The 16,245-nt window shown below is 49.1% G+C and overlaps 2 protein-coding genes across 2 annotated transcripts; one reads left to right on the top strand and one right to left on the bottom strand.

Moving 5' to 3' along the window:
* Nucleotides 1-4,657: 4,657 nt before the first annotated feature.
* Nucleotides 4,658-5,593, bottom strand: LOC311428055 (olfactory receptor 14C36-like; the record flags this gene model as incomplete). Its single annotated transcript, XM_084539617.1, has 1 exon — nt 4,658-5,593. The coding sequence occupies one exon, from the start codon at nt 5,591-5,593 to the stop codon at nt 4,658-4,660; it is 936 nt and encodes a 311-aa protein (XP_084395743.1).
* A 9,487-nt stretch (nt 5,594-15,080) lies between these two features.
* Nucleotides 15,081-16,013, top strand: LOC311428054 (olfactory receptor 14C36-like; the record flags this gene model as incomplete). The annotated part of the gene is made up of 1 exon (XM_084539616.1): nt 15,081-16,013. The coding sequence occupies one exon, from the start codon at nt 15,081-15,083 to the stop codon at nt 16,011-16,013; it is 933 nt and encodes a 310-aa protein (XP_084395742.1).
* Nucleotides 16,014-16,245: the final 232 nt, after the last annotated feature.

The raw sequence follows: 16,245 nt of genomic DNA, 5'->3' as shown, positions 1-16,245 counted from the left end.
ATTTCCCCAAAGAGGCCAAGCTCATGGGTACAGCTACAGCCACTTGAAGATATATTTTCTTTAGTTTTCTTCCTGAGTTTTCAACAGAAGACCCAAGAGAACCATGGATGTCCAGGTGTCTACTAAGATTAATTTAGAATGTCTCAGGATCCAATGGTCATTTCAATTTTATTTTATTTTATTTTATTTTATTTTATTTTATTTTATTTTATTTTATTTTATTTTATTTTATTTTATTTTATTTTATTTTATTTTTCCTTGAATTATCTTTGAAAGGTTTTCATGTGCTGAGCCCTGCTGCAGCTACAGGGACAAAGACCACTGCTGGCAGATGAGGTGTCAGACCTCCAGACTCTGATTTTCCTCCTGATGCAGGTCTGCAAATAAGTCACCCTGGATGAATAGCAATAGGTGAATGATGCTCCAAACTGAAATGCAACAAAATTCAGCGTTTTAAATGAAAAAGAAAAAAAAAATATTTGATGCTTTTTGAAAACTTCATCCTTAACTACATCATGCAAGCTCTGCAATTAGCTGCACAAGGCGTGAAGGCTTGAAGACAACTATGGAAGAGATGTTAGGACTTTCTGCACTTTAATGAGTTCCATGGTGTATTTCGGTGTTCAGTCTATGAAGCTCAGGTACTGAGAAGAGAGTGATGTAACTGTTTGAGCAAGTAAAGTCAGAAGGACGAGTTGAAGTGACTTGGAGTATTAATGGGCCCCACTGAGGGCTATTACTAAGAAAGCCTCCCCAGGGCCTTGTTAGGGCAGATATTTGAAGGCCACGGTTACAGACAGGCAAAGCTCTATGCTGAGAAAAGTCTTGGTTGGTTTTGGTGATGCCGAAGGGCCAAGGGTTGGCCCCAGCCACTGGAACAGGAGATCCTGCATCCCCAAGTCTTTCTCAAGGCTCTTGCTGGAATCTGTGGGATGTGGTGGGCAGGGTGATGCCAAGGGAAGAATAGTGGTATGTCACCTCTGAGCTGATGTACAGGGTTGCAAGCAATTAATGAGGCCTCATTGCAATGAGTATAACATCTCTCCTCATAAGCTGCAGCAAAGGAGACAAATATCTCAGGGTTGTTAGCACCTTCCCTTTTTACCAGCACCCTCTGCCTTCTCCTCTGCAGGTTTTCCAATGCTGTCCCACACATTGCCCTATTGCCTTGAAGTCTGCAGACACCACTGTTCACCACTTTGCTCTCATCCCTTGCTTTAACCCATGTCTCGTCAACCCTCACCAGCTGTTCCTTGAAACACAAAGCCATGGTCTGATCAGAGGGTGACCTCTGGCACTACAGCACAACCCCTTGAAGGACATTTCTTCCTCCTTGTGGCCAGTTCCAACCTTCCAGGGTGTGATAAATTAGTGGGGGTTTGTTCATTGTCTTTGAGGAATTTGGAGAATCTGCTGGGGAGAAAAGGTTGTAAAATTTAAGTGCCTTGATAAGGGAGGAAGCAGGAGGGGGTGTTGGGTGAACATCCTTGAGTTAAACCAGACTTTGTGAAATTTCTTACCACAAGACATCCTTTTTGCCGCTTTACTACCCCCACCTGAACACGAAGCAGAGGAATAACGACCCCCCCTCTCAACAATAGATTGCGCAGCCTCAGCCAGTTCAACAAGTCCTGATAAGCCGGAATTCAACTACTATAAAACAGCAACACTGGAAAGGGAAGTTGCGTGCTGTTGCGGAGCGGAGACTCCCCAGCCACCCAGCGCTGTTTTGCTTGTGTCTGCTTACTTGATTAATAAAATAATTTCAATAGACCAGTAAATTGTGTGGTTTAATTTATAACACAGGGCACACTTTGTGGCAAGTTTTTCTCTCCTGCTCTTTCCTGCTACCACAGATAGCTCCATCAGGTTGGAAACCCCTCCTGAAGTAGGCATCCCAACCCAGCAGGCTCCTTGCGGCCTCTCAGCCAACCAGACACAAGTCACCTCAGCAGCAGCTTCCAAGCCAGGGGCCTGCTGCTGGCCTTGCAGCTTCTTGGCTAGACACAGCCAAGCCTTGTGCCTGCTGCTGCCCACTCATGGACTCAAGCAGAAGGGACAGGACAACCCAACTGGGGGCCTTCTTTCTGTCTGGGTCCTCCTGGGCATGGAGGCAGAGGGGATCCCCCAGTCAGCATGCCAAGCAGGTGCCTTCTGCTGGCCTAGCAGGGCCACTGCCAGCTGTCAGCCCAAAAGTGCAGCTCCCAGGGAGAAGTCAAGGGTGACCTGCCACCTCCAGACACAAGTGACCTCACAGTCCCTTTGTGTGACACGTTCCTGCTGCTGCCCTATCAAGGGCAGAGACAGAAGTGACGTCAAAGTCACATTCCTCCTGCTGCTGGGGCAGGAGATCCTGAGGCAGAGCTGACTACTTTCTAGTTCCCACTGGACTGGGGCTCACCTTTCTGGGTTAGAGAGTAAACAAATGTTTAATGGGAAGGTTTGGTGTTCTTCTTTGTGTAGGGTATGGGCAGGCTCTGTGGTTTGGTTCATTTTTATGTCTGCCTAGAAGCCAAGGTTTAAATAGAGCATTTTATTACTAATGTTAAGGGAAGGGATTAGGGTGAGCAAGAGAGAAAAGGTAAGGGAAAGGGGTTATGGGGTGAGCTTTGCTTCAAGGGATACCTTGTGTTCAAGCTTTAGAGAAATGGATTCCTGTCAGAGTGTTGGAGGAACATTTAGGTTTAGGGATTAAAACTACTGGTTAAAATAGTGTTAGGGCCATATATGACTGTACAAGTCAGTGTTACCACATGATCTACATTACATGATGCCTCTTCCCTCTATGAAATCATTATTTTCTGCTGCCCATGCTCCTCTTACCACCCCCAAAGATCAAAACTCTCATGTCCAGGTGTTGTGGTTTAATCCAACCACAGCTAAACACCACACAGTCATTCACTCATCCTCCCCCCTCCCTCTCTGGGATGGGGGAGAGAAACGGGAAAGTGAAGCCTGTGAATTGAGATAAGGACAGTTTATTAAGACAGGAAAATAATAATAACAATTACAATAATAACAATAATGGTGATAATAGTACTACTACTAATAGTGTGTACAAACAAGTGATGCACAATGCAATTGCTCACCACCCACTGACCGATGCCCAGCCTAACCCCGAGCAGTCCAGCCCTCCTCCCCATGGCTACCCACCCCTACATATTGTTTAGTATGACGTCAGAAGGTATGGAATACCCCTTTGGCTAGTTTGGGTCAGCTGTCCTGGGTCTGTCCCCTCCCAGCTCCCACTGCACCCCCAGCCTGCCCGTTGGCAAGACAGAGTGAGAAGCTGAAACATCCTTGGCTTGGTGTAAGCACTGCTCTGCAACAATTAAACATCAGCGTCTTACCAGCACTCTTCTCATCCTAAGCCAAAACATAGCACCCTACCAGCTACTAGAAAGAAAATTACCTCTGTCCTAACTGAAACCAGGATATCTATCCACCCTTTATTCCATACCATTTATTTCATGCTCAGGTTCCATTCCTTACAAGACCACATCGTGCTGCTGACCATGGCCATGGCTCCAGGGAAGCAGCAGCCCCGATCCGAAGGCAGCAGAGAGGCAGAGCCCAGCGGGCAGTGAGGGGCAGCCCCAAAGGGCCACCAGGGCTGCTCCTGCATGTGTCAGCTGGGCTCTTGGCCATGAGCCCCTCCTGCATGCTGGAGCTGCTCCACCAGCTCCAGAGAAGATGGGAAGAGACGGATACTGAGATCAGTGAATTTCTGATGGCTTCTTTATTGTCTTTATTTACACTGGAAAACTAGTCCTATGGGTAGATTAGATGATTTGGTCAAAGTAAATAAATTAATTATCAGGCAGGATGCTAAGAATAGCATTACTGAAATAATGATAAAAGTAAACTGACGTGAATCACAGTAATTTCACATAATTATGACTATATATTATAAACTCATTATTGATGTTTACGAAGCATGTATAGGAGCAGTCTCCTCACTCCATACTTTAAGTTCTTGTTTCTCATGCTGTAGATGAGAAGGTTCAGTGCTGGAGGTACCACTGAGTACAGAAATGCCAGCACCAGGTCCAGCGATGGGGAGGAGTTGGAGGGGGGCTTCAGGTAGGAAACCATGACAGGCCTGAGGGAGGCGAACACCATGGCCAGGTGAGGGAGGCACGTGGAAAAGGCTTTGTGCCAGAGCTCTGATATAGAGACAACAGGACTGTCACCTAGATCCACAAGGTCTAATCCAAATACACTGCTCCTACCTGTGCCAGCTGGGCTCTTGGCCCTGAGCCACTCCCGGATGCTGGAGCTGCTCCCCCAGCTCCAGAGGAGATGGGAAGAGAAGGATACTGAGACCAATGAATTTCCACTGAGTTCTTTCTTGTCTTTAACTACCAAGGAAGCCTGCTTCTGTATATGCATTAGACCATGTGGTCAAACCTAACACAAGATGTAACATACAGAATGCTAAGAATGAGATTATTAAAAACAAAATGAAATATTGTTCAAATTTTTAGAGAGAAAAATAATTTAAAAAATGTTGTGTCATTTTTCCAAATACCCTTTTATTTATTTTAGTATTATTATGAATGATAATGTCATGATAACACTAGTAACAATAAAAATGATATGATATAGTATGAATCAAAATATTTGCACAGTATTAAGAATACATCTTCTGAACACATCATGGATGCTTAAGAAGCATGTATGGAAACAGTTTCCTCACTGCATTCTTGAGCTCCTGGTTCCTCATGCTGTAGATGAGGGGGTTCAGGGCTGGAGGCATCACCGAGTACAGAAATGCCACCACCAGGTCCATGGATGGCGAGGAAATGGAGGGGGGCTTCAAGTAGGAAAATATGCCAGTGCTGACAAAGAGGGAGACCACAGCCAGGTGAGGGAGGCACGTGGAAAAGGCCTTGTGCTTGCCCTGCTCAGAGGGCATCCTCAGCACTGCCCTGAAGATCTGCACATAGGACACCATAATGAAAACAAAACAACCAAATGCTAAAAATGCGCTAAAGACCAGAAGACCAGCTTCCCTGAGGTAGGCATCTGAGCAGGAGAGCTTCAGGATCTGGGGGATTTCACAGAAAAACTGGTCCACAGCATTGTCGTGGCAGAGGGGCAGGGAAAATGTGTTGGCCGTGTGCAGGACAGCAATGAGTAAACCACTGCCCCAGGCAGCTGCTGCCATCTGGGCACAAGCTCTGCTGCCCACGAGGCTCCCGTAGTGCAGGGGCTTGCAGATGGCAACGTAGCGGTCATAGGCCATCACGGTGAGAAGGGAAAACTCTGCTCCAAACAAGAAAGCAATGAAAAAGACCTGTGCAGCACATCCTTGATAGGAGATGGCCCTGGTGTCCCAGAGGGCATTGGCCATGGCTTTGGGCAGAGTGGTGGAGATGCAGCCCGCGTCGAGGAGGGCGAGGTTGAGGAGGAAGAAGTACATGGGGGTGTGCAGGCGGTGGTCGCAGGCTATGGCGCTGAGGATGAGGCCATTGCCCAGGAGGGCAGCCAGGTAGATGCCCAGGAAGAGCGCGAAGTGCAGGAGCTGCAGCTCGCGTGTATCTGCGAATGCCAGCAGGAGGAACTCAGTGATGGTGCTTCTGTTGGACATCTGCTTTTTTCGGGATGTGGTCCTGAGCAAAGAAGAGGATGAGAGTAATAATGTACAAGAAATGTATCAGAGGGAAACAAATTCAGTTTCTCATTTAAAATCATTGCCTATATTGTGTACTTTCTGGCAGACATTTGGCAGATCCCTTTCTTGCATCCTGATTCATTCTGCCTGAGGCTGTCTCTTGGAACAGGCGGCTCTACTGTGGGTAATGCAGGAGCCAGTCCTGTCCTACAGCAAGAAGTGAAGAGGAACATGGGGAAATGTCAGTTTCTCTTCCCTCCTGATCTCAAAGAGGTTTTCCCCAGTGTTGCTCCCAGTTCACCAAACTGCAAGGCAGAATTGTGGAGGCTTTTTTAAATTTTATTTTAAATTTTTGTATTTTGAGTTTTTTCTTTCAGCTGTCCCACCACTCCTGAGGAATGTTTCCAAGCCACCGATCCTGGCTATTTTTACTGGACTCAAAGGGAATCCTTGTAGATCATTATCAGAGAAAAAGGGACTGTGACTTTAGTGCACAGTGTTCTTTAGGGAGGACAGCCAGTCTGTCCATCAAGTACGGTCTCAGCTGCCCTGTAAGTGTTGCAGGAAAGTTGTACTCACATGTTTGATTGAAAAGAGCAAAGACCCTGCTGAGAGCAGAGGAATCCAGGCTCAAAGTGTCCATCTCCAGATGCCTCACCCTGTCCCCCTACTCCCTTTCCCCCAGGCACACTGAGGACTCATGCCATGGGCATGTGAAACCCCCATCCCCAGCCAGCCTGGGAACAAGACCAGCAGCAGCACGGCCAGCTGGAGAAGCCAGGAGGAATGCCAGCGTGCTGCTGCCAGGGGAGGCAAGGCCAGGGAGGGACAGACGGACACTCAGCAGACCCTCCTGTGCTGCAGCTCTGCCTGCAGATGAGGCAGCTCATCCTCATTGCAAATGATCTGTGCTCACTTCAAGCTTGCAGAGACCTCCCAAAAACAGAGATGTCTCCCAGCACTGGGCATCAGGGGGCTTGCAGCTCATAAAGATCAGCTAGGATAAAACCTGAGAGGACCACAAAATGATGTTGGTGCAGTTTCTGGGCTGAGGTGTGCGTAGGAACTTTATAAACTTAATTGCTGACAAACTGATCTCACACTGCAATTCTCTTGGAGTCTCAGTCTCCACTACAATACCTACAATCCATTACCATGAAACCTGCCTCCCCTCCACTGCAGGAATCTGCAAGCACAGGCTACGAAAAAAGTCTTGCCTTTCAGGTAGCCCCTGCCTTGGTCTTCTTCCTGAAATATCCAGTCATATTTCCCATTCTCTAAAGCCTTTTCTACTCCTTTCTGTAGAAATAGAGACAATGACCCAGGCAGATGCTATCATCCATCAGATGTGCCAGCTGCAGAAGACCCCTCTGGCAACCCCACCTGCAGTGCCCTGCTGCCAGAGCCTCACGGTGTCAAGAGCCTGCAGATGTGTCCTGCCACACGCTGCCCTCTGTTGTTGCGCTCCTCAGTGCCTCCAAGCCCTCTCTCCTTCTCTCCTCTCTGCGTGCCAGCTGCTGTCAGAGCCCCCAGCCCTGCTGCACTGTGCAGAGGAGCTGCTCCTGGGCACAGCTGTCTCTCTGCAGCGCTTGCCAGGAGCTCTGCTTGGGCCCAGGAGCCCAGCCCAGCTCAGCAGCACAGCACCCGACCATGGCATTGCTTGCTCTGTGCCCTTGGGTTCCCTCAAGGTGTCCCCAAGGCCTCAGGGTTGACAGCTCCCAAAGGCAGCAGGGTCTCTGCTGGGGTGTGGTGGTTGAAGCAGACTGAATTCATCACCAACTGCTTCTCTCTGTAGATGTCAGAGACTGATTTTTTAAAGTGTGATTTGTGCTGTTGGACTGTGGTTATCAAACATGAGTACAAATGTTTCCCTCCCTTAACCTCTATTCTGTTCCCACTGCATGGCAGGACACCTCAGCCATGACAGGCAGGGATCTCTTCACCCCTCTAAATGTGTCCTAACAAGAGAGGGAGGAACTGAATGCTCTAAAAGGTTTTCCAAGAAGGGAATTGGACACTAAGCATTTGTTGAGTTTTCCCAGTAATCCACATGGAAGATCCTCTACCCATACACAAATCTCTTCTTCCCCTGTTACTTGACCAGCATGGTGACTGTGATGTGGAACACCCTCATCACTATGCTGGTGCCTGACACCAAACACCTGCAGATGCCCATGGTCTTCTTCATCTTCCCTGCAGGCCTTGTACAGCTCCAGCACCCTACGCCAGATGCTGGCCAGCTTCCTGGCTGGGGACAGCACCTCCTTTGCTCACAGAGGTGGCAGCACTCTCAGTTGCACCTTCTGCATGACCGCAGTACTTCCTGCTGGGGACCATGTCCTACAGTCAGCCCTGGGCTGTATGCCATCCCTGTTCTCTGCAAGGCTCGGGAAGTGGAAGGTCTGAATCCAGAAGGCAGCTGTACCTGAACCAGGGGAATTTCTCTCATGTACAGGAATTCTTTCTCCTCCTCCCAGATACAGTTCTGTGGCCCCAGTGTCGTGGACACCTTCCGTGGTTTTGCCCCATTGCTGGAGCTGTTCTGCAGTGCCACGGTGATACTCATGGTTTTGCTTTTGTAATCTGTATTTGTATCCAATCTTCCTGTTCCTAATCATGCAGTTTTCATGTGTGTGTGTCCTGTGTTGGCAGACTCAAAGTTTTATCCACCTGCTTTTTTGTCCTCACAAGTGTCATTGTTTTCTATAACACGATCATCTCTCTCCATGTGAAGCGCAGAACAGCGCATAACATAAGCTACTAATACAATCGCCAAGGAAAAAAAAAATCAGTATCTTATGCCCTTCAAACATTTGGTACAGCATTTTGTTTAAAGCAATCATAACATTAATCTTTCCACACAGGAACAGGACATACTCATTGGCATGAATAAATGTTTCTCTAGTAGAGAGAAGAACTTTTGGTCTTCCTCCTCGGAGATTTTAACCAAGCTCTTTCCCAAACCATCATCATCCTCCCAGTCAGTCCTCAAGTTGCTTAGAGGTGGTGTGGGAAGGATGAGACAGGTTCTAGTGGATCTGCAGATGTCATCATAAGACCTCTCTCAAAGACCTTGGAAAGGCCAGATAAAGGAGAGACGTTACTCGGGATTTTGAAAAGCCAGACATGAAAGGCATCTTCTACAAGAAGGGTAAACAGGAGGACAATTAAGCCTAACTAAGGATTAAAATACTATTATTGAATCTACACCTCAGATCAAATCTAAATTAAAAACCTCAAAACTTGTCCTTATCCCAGATCCTGAGCAGACACCTTGAGCAGAACACCAATCCCTCCCTTGATACCGTTGCCATTCCCTTAACCCTGGAGGGTGACCTCTACTTCCTAAACATTAACCTGATCATCTAACCCCCAAAGCCCTCCACCATGCACACAGCACATCTCAGCTTCAACCCCACTCCTATCCCTAACTTCAGCTGCTTGTCCGCTTGGGGTAGGGCAGGGACTGTGAGGTCCTGCAGCAGTCCCATGGCATTGAAAGAGGCATGTGAGGTGACAGGTATGTGATCAGATCAGAGGCCACGAGGTGGAGCTGGCTGGGAATGCTGGGATGAGGTCAGGTGTGCCTCAGGATGTGCTGGGCCTGCAGGAGGCAAATGGCTGTGAAGGAGGCTGGGAGGTCACTTCTGTCTCTGGAGTTGATGGACCTGCATGAGGAATGTGGCACAGATAGGGGCCATAAAGGCCAGAAGCACGCACAAGGCATTGAAGATGATGGTGAGGCACCTTCTGTTCTGGTCAGGTGAGAGACCACAGGAAGGCTGATGGCATGGGAGTCATGCTTGAGGCATAGCTAGTGAGACCATAGAATCAGAGAATGGCTCCTGTTGGAAGGGACCTTAGAGGCATCTAGTTCCAAGCCCCGGTCCATGGACGCCATAAGCAGGGATGCCCCCCATGAGATCAGGTAGCCCAGGGCCTCATCTCACATGCTCTTGATCAGTTCCAAGGATGGGGCATCCCTAAGGTCTCTCAGCAACCTGTTCCAGTGCTTCAACAGCCTCTGGGTGAAGAGTTTCCTCCTAATCTCTAGTCTAAATCTCTAGTCTTTTACTTTAAAAACATTTCCCTCTTGTCCTGTCATACGACTGAGCAAAGAGTCACTCTCCATCTTTTCTAGAAGTCTCCTTTGAGTGCTGAAAGGCCACAAAGAGGTCACCCTGGAGCCTTCTCTTCTGCAGAATGATCAGCCACCAAGTATGATGGAGAGAGGCTTGGCAACTACATCAGCCAGTTCCCTCAGGACCCTGGGATGCATGCTATCAGGCCCCATAGACATGTACCTGTTTAGTGTCATCAGGTGGTCTTGGACCTGCTCTTAACTCCCACCAGGTTGGACTTTGCACCCCCAGCCTCCATCTACAGGTTCAGGGAAATGAAAGACTTGGGAAGCCTCACTGGCAGGGAAGATTGAAGAAATGATGTTGTTGAGTCCCTCAGCCTTCTCCATGTCTGTCATTACCAGTGCACCCTTCTCATCCATCAGAGGGCGTACACTCTCCTTGGCCATTCTTTTCTGAGCAGTGTATCTGTAGAATCCCTTCCTATTATTCCTTGCATCCCTTGAGAAGATCAGTTCCATCTGTTCCTTAACTTTCCTTATTCCATCTCTGCACATCCAAAACAGAACCGTGCATGAGAAAAAAAAAATAAAAAAATAAAAGCCATTCTGGAAACAAAACTTGTACGTAGGAAGTGCAGTTTTGTGGCAGTGCAGAACTGATGGGCACATTGTGCAGGATGCTCCTAAGGATCTTTGTGTCCTTTTCTCTTCTAACTACCATGCCAATAGTGTCTCAGGAATGGAGGAGCCAACAGAGGTGAGACAGATACTCTGCGATCATGAATGTCATCAGAAGGCTGATCCCAATAAGATATGGAGATGTCAAGAGCAGCCTGGACAAGAGAGATGTGATATGTTGGGGTGGGAAGAAGAGCTTGGCCAGCAGAAACTTATGATTTCATAGAAGTAATAGTGTTTATGTAATGTGGATGCTGTGGTAACACTGACTTAAACTAGTCACATATAGCCCTTACCTTACATGAGCCAGTAATTTTAATGCCTAAACCTAAATGCTACTACAATACTCAGAAAGGAATTTTTTTTTTCTTTTTTTTTTTTTCTCTTGCTAAACCTAATGCCTTCCCTTAACAGTAACATGAAAACTCTCTGTTTAACCCTAGACTCCTTGGCAGACTTAAAAATACCCTAAACCGTAGAGCTTGTCCATACCTTAACCACAGACACAACACCACAAGCAGAACACACACTCCCACTAAAACTTTGTGTCGTGGTTTAACCCGACCGGCAGCTAAACACCACGCAGCCGTTCGCTCACCCTCCCCCCTCCCTCTCTGGGACGGGGGAGAGAAATGGAAAGTGAAGCCCGTGAGTTGAGATAAAGACAGTTTAATAAGACAGGAAAAAAAAAAAATAACAAAATAATAATAACAATAATAATAATGATGATACAATGGTGATAATACGAAAGTAATAATAGTATGTACAAACAAGTGATGCACAATGCAATTGCTCACCACCCGCTGACCGATGCCCAGCTTAACCCCGAGCAGTCCGGCCCCCTCCCCCCGGCTAGCCACCCCTATATATTGTTTAGCATGACGTCAGATGGTATGGAATACCCCTTTGGCTAATTTGGGTCACCTGTCCTGGGTCTGTCCCCTCCCAGCTCTTACTGCACCCCCCAGCCTGCCCGTTGGCAGGACAGAGCAAAGGCTGAGATGTCCTTGGCTTAGTATAAGCACTGCTCTGCAACAATTAAAGCATCGGGGTATTATCAGCACTCTTCTCATTCTAAGCCAAAACACAGCATTCCACCAGCTACTAGGAAGAAAATTAATTCTGTGCTAACTGAAACCAGGACACTTTGCTTAGTCTCTAACCCAAAAAGAGAAAATCAGGTACCTAGATAGTGAGAGAGAGGTCAGCTCTGCCTCAGTATTTCATGGCTCAGCAGGAGGAATGTGATGGTGGCAGGGACTGTGAGGTCACTTCTGTCTCTGCACTTGATAGGGCAGCTGCAGGAACGTGTCACACAAAGGGACTGTGAGGTCACTTGTGTCTGGAGGTGGCAGGTCACCCTTGCCTTCTCCCTGGGAGCTGCACTTTTGGGCTGACATCTGGCAGTGGCCCTGCTAGGCCAGCACAAGGCACCTGCTTGGCATGCTGACTGGGGGATCCCCTCTGCCTCCAGAGCCAGGAGGACCCAGACAGAAAGAAGGCCCCCAGATGGGTTGTCCTGTCCCTTCTGCTTGAGTCCATGAGTGGGCAGCAGCAGGCACAAGGCTTGGCTGTGTGTAGCCAAGAAGCTGCAAGGCCAGCAGCAGGCCCCTGGCTTGGAAGCTGCTGCTGAGGTGACTTGTGTCTGGTTGGCTGAGAGGCCGCAAGGAGCCTGCTGAGTTGGGATGCCTACTTCAGGAGTGGTTTCCACACTGATGGAGCTTCCTCTGGTAGTAGGAAAGAGCAGGAGAGAAAAAAAAAAAAAAAAAAGACACAAACAACCCTAAAAGTTGGGCACTGGCCATGAGGAGGAAGAAAAACCCAGGGAAACAACTGGTCCTGCTGCTAGTAACAGAGGCAAAGAAGGCATTAAGTACCTCAGCCTTTACCTCATCTCTTGGCACCAGGTTTCCCCCCACATCCAATAATTTATGATGATTCTTAATCCTCTTTAATTTAAAGTATTTATATAAGCAGTGTTTATTGTCTTTGACAGAAATGGATTGATTAAGCTCCATCTGGGCTTTGGCCCTTCTAACTTTGTCCTGCACAGCCCCATAACATTTAGGACACAGCTCCTGAGAAACTGACAGCATGCATGAGAATGAAGAACAGAAAAAGTAGAATCTGGCAGCCTTCCACCCACTACCTTTCTGTGACTGTGCTGCAATTCCATTTAGCCAGTTACTCCTGTATTATCCAAACATTGGTTTAGTGGAGGACTTGTTAGTGTTAGGTCAGAGGTTGGACTCGATTATCTTGAGGTCTCCTCCAACCCAGACAATTCTGTGTGATTCTGTGTCCCCTGTACCTCCCAATACTGCTGTCTTGTCAGAGACAGCACAATCACATGAAGGCTCAACTGTCTGCCTGTGGACAGGAACATCTGACAGAACAGAGCATCAGTGTGGTGGGAGCTTGAGAAACTACAGGATTTTGTCTAAAGAAACCTCTAGACATTTACAAGGAGAAGAGCCCAGTCCTGAACGAGAGGGAGAGTAACATCACACATCAGAGCAGACTGGGACACTGCAGAGTACACAGGACGAGGAGGGCCTGGGCACCACAAGGGATGCCATATGAGCAGAGGTGCCTCCTCACGAGGAACCAGACCAGCTTCCTACAGAGCTGCCTCATGAGGAGCACGGCCACCAAAAAGATCTGAGTTATCATGCTCATATCAGATCCGGTATGACACCACAAGGACAAGTGTCTTCAACTAACCAGTGAAGAGGTACAGGTCTGGGATTCTCTAGGCCATCCTGGTTTGGAGAGGAGCAAGGGCTATGGCAAGGCTCAAAGTCCCAGCAGGACCCAGGTCTTTGTGTTCATGGCTATGGCTGTTGTCTCTGCCACTGAGCCCTTAGAGGAGACAGCTGATTGGTAAAGCACCAGGGCCTCATTGCCTTCTCGCCCCCACCCATGAACCAGGCAGGGGTCGTACCATTCTCCTGCACTTGGCCATGCACATCCCCATGTCCTACTGCCCCACAAAGAGCCCTGAGTAACCTGTCAAGGGAAAGGATCCCCCTTAAAATGGGATGGATGTCAAGTCCTGGCCCTTGAGCTTGCTGACACACATCCACTTTTCCTACACATCAGTGTCACCTTCACATTGCCTTTGTCTCCTTGTCCTCACTGCCTCCAGGGTTCTGCTCTAACGAGCTCCAAGGGAGGCTGTGTGAGTGCTGGCCCTCAGGGGGACACTGCAGGAAACTTGCCTCTGACTTGGACTTCTGGAGAGCTGTCTTCAATTGTCTCGGAGTGCCTGAGGTTCGTGGGCTCATCAGCAAAGCCCCCAGAGGGGTGATTGCATTCCCTTTGGCTGGTGCTGTGCTGCTGAGCTGGGCTGGGCTCGTGAGCCCAAGGGGAGCTCGTGGCAAGAGGGCCGTGGTGCAGAGAGACAGCTGTGCCCAGGAGCAGCTCCTCTGCACAGCACATCAGGAAAGAGACATAGAAGCACAGACACAGAGAGAAGAAAATGAGAGAGGGGCTGAAGGCAGTTGGCAGTGGGAGGATGCTGAGAGCTGCCTGCAGGAGAAACCTGCACAGCCCTTGACAAGGTAAGGGTCTGGCTGCAGGGCCATGCAGCTGCAGCTCCTGGAAGGGTCTCGTGCTGGGTGTTGTTTCTGGGAGGGCAGTGGGCAATGCAGTAGGCTTTGAGAGTCCTGCTGGGTTGCAGTGTGAGGTGAGGAAGTCTGGCAGAAGCCCCTTGGAGTGCCCTAAGCCAGGTGCCCCCGGTCAGCCCAGAACACCCTGCCCTGGCTGGCCATGCCGGGCTCTCTGTCAGCTGCCCTGTAACTCCTGCAGCCATGGAGGTGCCCCTTGGCAGGGCCCTGTTGGTGGCAGGGTGCTGCAGGGCAGCGCTGAGCACAGCCGAGTGAGATGGGGTCTGTGCACATCGGTAGGGGGAAAGAAGAGGTGGGCGCAGAGCAGCATCTCCTGGCAGGGACAGCTGCAGGCAGCAGAGAGAGGGGCAGGCGGCCAGAAGGAGCTGTTGGCAGAAACGCCATGGCAGGGGGGATTCGGGCACCTTGCGGCCATGCCCTGCAGTGCAGACACCTTCCCCTGGAGCAGCCCCTCCCTGGCCTCCTCTTCCCCTGCAGTCCATGGGCTTTGGGGCAGGCAGGGGTAGAAGAGAAGGTAGAGCTCAGAGAAGGTGATTCTCCCAAGCTCCATCTGTGTGAGAATTTCACTCAGAGACAAGGTGAGGTTTCTGTCCAGCTGCACTTGGACTGGGGATTTTCTGCTCTCAGTTCTCTACAGTTGCTTCTCAGGGACACTCCAGAGCTGGGTGGTCCTGTGGCTCAATGACAGCAAACACAGGGTAGATTAGAACACGACATGTGGGCAGTGGCCTGTGTAACTCTGCATTCAGAGGAGTTGTTTGAAATAACACTGAAAAGCTCATTGATCTGACCAGTGAACTGAACTTGAGCTTCCCCCATGTTCCTGATTCCTTCCTGCTGTATAGCAGAGAGGACTCCTCTGCAGCCTACAGCAGCCCCTGCTCCCAGTGCCACTCTCAGCCAGCACCATCTGGAGATCAGGTAAGAGAGCTGCAGAAAGGTTCTTCTGAAAAGAGAGATGCTCAGGCTGGAGGGTGCTCTAAGACTTGCAATAAGTCTCCCTCAGAGAAGTGTGAACTAACATTTTTCTGCCTTCTCCTCTTCAACAGACAACTGCATTCAATGTCATAAAATGCCCAACAGCAGCTCTGTGAGCGAGTTCCTCCTGCTGGCATTCGCAGACACACGCGAGCTGCAGCTCCTGCACTTCGCGCTCTTCCTGGGCATCTACCTGGCTGCCCTCCTGGGCAACGGCCTCATCCTCAGCGCCGTAGCCTGTGACCACCGCCTCCACACCCCCATGTACTTCTTCCTCTTCAACCTCGCCCTCCTCGACCTGGGCTGCATCTCCACCACTCTGCCCAAAGCCATGGCCAATGCCCTCTGGGACACCAGGACCATCTCCTATCAAGGCTGTGCTGCACAGGTCTTTTTCTTTCTCTTCTTTATATCAGCAGAATATTTCCTTCTCACTGCCATGGCCTACGATCGCTACGTTGCCATCTGCAAGCCCCTGCACTACGAGAGCCTCGTGGGCAGCAGAGCTTGTGCCCAGATGGCAGCAGCTGCCTGGGGCAGTGGCTTTCTTGATGCTGTCCTGCAGACTACCACTACTTTTTCCCTGCCCCTCTGCCAAGGCAATGCTGTAGACCAGTTCTTCTGTGAAATCCCCCACATCCTCAAGCTCTCCTGTTCAGGTTCAGACTACCTAAAGGAAGTTAGACTTCTGGTGGTTAGTGCATGTTTAACATTAGTTTGTTTTGTTTTCATTGTGCTGTCCTATGTGCAGATCTTCAGGACAGTGCTGAGGATGCCCTTTGAGCAGGGCTGGCACAAAGCCTTTTCCACGTGCCTCCCTCATCTGGCCGTGGTCTCCCTCTTTGTCAGTACTGCCATACTTGCCTACTTGAAGCCCCCCTCCATCTCTTCCCCATCCTTGGACCTGGTGGTGTCATTCCTGTACTCAGTGGTACCTCCAGCAGTGAACCCCCTCATCTACAGCATGAGGAACCAGGAGCTGAAAGCCACACTGAAGAAACTGATTCTAGTGGTAATATTTATGTAGCAATAAATTGGCTATCTCACTTTTCTAATTTACCTCAAGTTAATATCAGGGAATTTGTGACCTCTAGGTTTAGCATTTCTCCTTGTTTCAGCTCAGATAGTGTTAATTTTCCTTCTAGTTGCTGGTAGGGTGCTATGTTTTGGATTAGGATGAGAAGAGTGCTGATGACATGCTGATGTTTTACTTGTTGCAGAGCAGTGCTTACACCAAGCCAAGGACGTTTCAGCTTCTC

Source organism: Aythya ferina (genome assembly GCF_964211825.1).
Source record: "Aythya ferina genome assembly, contig: HAP1_SCAFFOLD_29, whole genome shotgun sequence".
NCBI classification, from domain to species: domain Eukaryota; kingdom Metazoa; phylum Chordata; class Aves; order Anseriformes; family Anatidae; genus Aythya; species Aythya ferina.
This window is presented reverse-complemented; position numbering and strand designations above follow the sequence as displayed.